Source organism: Sardina pilchardus, chromosome 18, assembly GCF_963854185.1.
Source record: "Sardina pilchardus chromosome 18, fSarPil1.1, whole genome shotgun sequence".
Taxonomy (NCBI): domain Eukaryota; kingdom Metazoa; phylum Chordata; class Actinopteri; order Clupeiformes; family Clupeidae; genus Sardina; species Sardina pilchardus.
This window is the reverse complement of record NC_085011.1, coordinates 2,011,953-2,016,908: the sequence shown is the minus strand read 5'-3', so window position 1 is coordinate 2,016,908 and position 4,956 is coordinate 2,011,953. Positions and strand designations below refer to the sequence as shown.

The following is a 4,956-nucleotide window of genomic DNA, read 5'->3' as shown; positions in this document are numbered from 1 at the left end:
GTCCTTTCCGGATCCCACCCCGACTCTCTCACCCATTCACTTCCTGTCTCTCTCTACTGTCCTGTCAAAATTAAAGGCACAAAAGCCCAAAAAATATACTTTAAAAAAAAAAAAATTTGAAGACAGCATCGATTTTTCTGACATCATATACTCAAAATCTCTCTCTAACATCTGGCTGCCTTTTTGAGCAACGTATCTCTCCTCATCTGTTCTACAGCACACTATGCAGTACACTGTACAGCATAGAGTGTGCTGATTGGTGCGTGTACAGTATGCAGTATGCTGATTGGTGCGTGTACAGTATGCAGTATGCTGATTGGTGCGTGTACAGTATGCAGTATGCTGATTGGTGCGTTTACAGTATACAGTATGCTGATTGGTGCGTTTACAGTATACAGTATGCTGATTGGTGCGTGTACAGTGTAGAGTATGCTGATTGGTGCGTGTACAGTATAGAGTATGCTGATTGGTGCGTGTACAGTATAGAGTATGCTGATTGGTGCGTGTACAGTATAGAGTATGCTGATTGGTGCGTGTGGTCTAATTGTGTGTCCTGCAGAGTGCACGTGTCGGGCCTGAACAAGGGAGGAATGGACACGTTCATCGAGAACCTGCCCGGTTTCCCCGACAACGTGCGGCGCAGCTCGACCGGCGGCTACTGGGTGGCCATGTCGGCGGTGCGGCCCAATCCCGGCTTCTCCATGCTCGACTTCCTGTCCCAGCGGCCCTGGATCAAGAAGCTCATCTTCAAGGTCGGTTGAGGATAATATTATTATTATTATTCTTTTATTGTTGTTGTTGTTGTTGTTGTTATCATCATAAGGTCAGCTGTCACATTTGTGTCTCCATCACGTTCATGTCTCCATCTTGATGGGGCTGTTGTAGCCTCTAAAGGCGTTTCTTATGCAGCCATGATGTGGACTTGTCGTTGAAGGAGCTATCTGTAGGATGTTAGTTGAAGGAGCTACAGTATCTGTAGGATTGTAGCATTGAAGGAGCTATCTGTAGGATGTTAGTTGTCATGAATGCACCAAGCTGTTCGATACACTACCGTGGTGGCAGCCGGGGTGTACTGGTTAGCGTTCGGGCTTGTAACCGGAGGGTTGCCGGTTCGATCCCCGACCAGTCCACCACGGCTGAAGTGCCCTTGAGCAAGGCACCTAACCCCTCACTGCTCCCCGAGCGCCGCTGGTTGGGCAGGCAGCTCACTGCTCTGGGTTGTGTGATTCACCTCACTGTGTGTTCACTGTGTGCTGTGTGTTCACTAATTCGGTTAAATTGGGTTAAATGCAGAGAACTGAATTTCCCTCACAAGATCAAAAAAGTATATATTCTATTCTATTCTACTCTAGTGATATTATGAGAGATAGGAGTGAAGTTAGCTGCATAGTATAGCATATATCTAAAGTGGATATCTGGACAACAGCTTTTTGACATTACCTCCTCTCTCTCTCTCTCTCTCTCCATACCCCTTCTCTCTCCTCCTTCTCTCTCTCTCTCCATACCCCTTCTCTCTCCTCCTCTCTCTCTCTCCATACCCCTTCTCTCTCCTCCTCCTCTCTCTCTCTCCATACCCCTTCTCTCCTCCGACTCTCTTTCTCTCTCCATACCCCATTCTCTCTCTCCTCTCTCTGTCTCTCTACCCACCCTTCTCTCGCTCTCTCTCCTTCTCTTTCCTCTCTCTTCTCCCCCCTCTCTCTTCTCCTCCCTCCCTCTCCCTCTTTCTCCTCCCTCTCTTCTCCTCCCTTCTCTCTCGCTCTCTCTACCCCCCCTTCTCTCGTTGTCTCTCCCTTTCTTTTCTCTCCCTCTCCTCTCCTCCCTTCTCTCTCGCTCTCTCTACCCCCCCTTCTCTCGTTGTCTCTCCCTCTCTTTTCTCTCTCTCTCTTCTTCTTCTCCTCTCTCTCTTCTCCCCCCCCTCTTTCCTCTCCCCCCTCTTTCCTCTCCCCTCTCTCTCTCTTCTCCCCCCCTCTCTCCTCTCTCCTCCCTCTCTCTCTCCTCTCTCTCTCTCTTCTCCCCCCTCCCTCCCTCCCTCTCTCTCTCCTCCCTCTCTCCTCCCTGTAGCTGTTCAGCCATGAGGTGCTGCTGAAGTTCGTGCCGCGCTACAGCCTGGTGTTGGAGCTGCACGAGAGCGGAGTGTGTGTGCGCAGCCTTCACGACCCGCACGGCGAGGTGGCGGCCTACGTGAGCGAGGCGCACGAGCACGACGGACACCTGTACCTGGGATCCTTCCGCTCGCCGTACCTGAGCCGGCTCGACCTCAGCCAGGTGTGAGGAGGAGGAGGGGCTGCAGAGCCCAGCTGAACCAGACCCCACCGGCCCCAACCCCAACCCCAACACACACCTGTGGGAGTCTGACACACCTGTGTGTGTGTGTGTGTGTGTGTGTGTGTGTGTGTGCGCTTGTCTGTCTGTCTGTCTGTCTGTCTGTCTGTCTGTCTGTGTGTGCGCGTGTGTCTGTCTGTCTATCTGTCTGTGTGTGTGTGTGTTCGCTCGTCTGCGTATGTATGTGTTGGTGTGTGTGTGTGTGTGTGTGTGTGTGTGTGTGTGTGTGAGAGTCTGTGTGTGTATGTGTGTGTAGGCAGGTGCCGTGTCTGTGTGTGTCCTTGTGGGTGTATTGCATGTTGGTTGCCTTAGTTAAGCTTTTATACAGCAACCAATTATGGCTTATAGCAGCCAGGGAAGAAAACAAGTCTCACAAGTCAATTATTTTAGCACACACACACACACACACACACACACACACACACACACATACACACACACACACACACATACACACAAACACACACACACACACACACAGACAATGTAATTTAACACAAGGCAGCATAGTGTTACCTGAGCAGTCTTTGAGATATAAGATGCAATATGTGAACTGTGCACATCCCTGTTGTACTAATGACCTGCAGCTAATAAGCTAAAGCCTGATTGGCCTCATACTCCAGTCCAGTCAGCACCTGAGTAGAGGCTGTTGTTCCATCCACACTATGGATGTCCAGTCAGCACCTGAGTAGGGGCTCTTTCCCATCCACACTATGGAGTGCTCCAGTACACTGCACACAAACTACTGCTTGTTCTAATCAGGGCATCGCTCTGCCCAGCCCAGCCCACTGGACATTCTAGATCACTACCACACTCTAGAGTGCAAAAGCATTCTAGATTACTACCACACTCTAGATTGCAAAAGCATTCTAGATTGGTTACCGCATTAATGTTCTAGTAACATTCTAGATCTTTTTAAATCACTACAAGCTTCTAACTTGCAAAAGCCTTCATTAGCCACGTTTACATGGACACTTCTATTTCGATTAGAAACGAAATAACGGCTCAATCAGAACAAATATTGACATACTGTATAAACACCTTATATAAAGATAAAAAAAAAACGGTTTGTGTAAACGTGGCTATTGTCACAGCATACATACACAGTGATAATAATAGACCACTTACTACGTTAAGATATGACATTGTAGCAGTTGTTCTGGATTGATTTACAGAACTGTATTAAATAATCATAGTAACTTTATGTTCATTTTGTTTCTTTTCAACTGTGCCAATTACGTCCATGAGAGAATGCTAAGACAGGTGTCCCAGAGTCCGGCTCTGAAGTTGTGCAATAGGACGTGCTTTCACGTCGAGTTTATTTTTATTTGATTTCTTTTGCTTTTATGGTGAGGGGGGAGAAAATAATCTACACCACTGCAGCAGAGGCTATACAGGAAGCAGAAGCTGCACTAATATCGATAATCAGATCCATCTCAAATGCTCAACTCTTAGCAGGTCCCCAGACTGTGAACTCGCTTCATACTGAGCAGCCTCACTAGTGCTTTGGGAGAGAAATGACAGAGTGGGCAGACAGACCAAACATGTGCTGTAGACACAAGCAGTCTGTCAGAGGTCTTAGGTCAGAGTCATGCTGATAGTGAGGTCTAATTTTAACACATATCTAACGCCAAACTATGAGCATCAGATGCTTCCACCCTGGGGGCTGGTGTGCTGAGCCGATGGTCTAGTTCTAGGGTCCCGCTCTCTTAAGGGGCATCGGATGTTGAGGACTAAAGGGATGTTTTTGAGGTCATCGGATGTTGAGGACTAAAGGGATGTTTTTGTTCAGGACCAGCTTCCCCCTCCTTGTGCAGGTGTAACGTCCAGCGGCGACACTCGGCTGTCCGTCTGTCAAGTGTGAGGCTCAGATGTGAGCGAGATACGTTCTTACGTAGGCTTCACTTACAGGTGGAATTCAGTCTCAGACTGACTTGAGTTTAGCCTGTCTGAACAAGTGGAATTGAGTCACAGACTGACTTGAGTTTAATCTGTCTGAACGCACACAGAAATGACTCAAAAGCCGACGGCTCTTGCTTTCTTGCGACTGACGTGCCTCAGCAGGGTGGTTATTTTTAATGTGATTTATCTGTTTACTTTATTGATCTCTTTTTGTCGCCTCATGACAACAGCTCTCTCTGTCTCTCCGCTGTCAGTGGTGTTGTTTTGCACACGGACGCCACCGCACAGCACCTGCGTTCTCACCTGTCCTCGCCTGCTAAGATAGAGACGCGCTTCTCCCAGGCTCCTCTGTTCTCACCTGTCCTCGCCTGCTAAGATAGAGACGCGCTGCTCCTCTGTTCTCACCTGTCCTCGCCTGCTAAGATAGAGAGGCGCTTCTCTCAGGCTCCTCTGTTCTCACCTGTCCTCGCCTGCTAAGAGAGAGACGCGCCTCTCCCAGGCTCCTCTGTTCTCACCTGTCCTCGCCTGCTAAGATAGAGAGGCGCTTGGGGGGCGCTGTGGCACAGCAGGCTGCAGCGTCCGTACCATTTACGGGTCCGAGTGCCCACGGGGACCCAGGTTCGAATCCGACCTGCGGTCATATCCCGATCCCGCCCCATCTCTCTCTCCCACTTGTTTCCTGTCTACCTCTTCACTGTCCTATACTAATAAAGGCAAAAAGGCCAAAAAAAA

The 4,956-nt window shown here is 49.0% G+C and overlaps 1 protein-coding gene across 1 annotated transcript in view; it reads left to right on the top strand.

Moving 5' to 3' along the window:
- Window positions 1-4,648, top strand: part of apmap (adipocyte plasma membrane associated protein) — a 17,243-nt gene extending 12,595 nt beyond the window's left edge. Inside the window, exons 8-9 of the mRNA XM_062520426.1 lie at window positions 560-752; window positions 2,062-4,648. Of these exons, the coding sequence (XP_062376410.1) occupies window positions 560-752; window positions 2,062-2,271 (403 nt within the window). The 3' untranslated portion in view covers window positions 2,272-4,648. The remainder of the gene's footprint in view (window positions 1-559; window positions 753-2,061) is intronic.
- The last annotated feature ends 308 nt before the right edge of the window (window positions 4,649-4,956 follow it).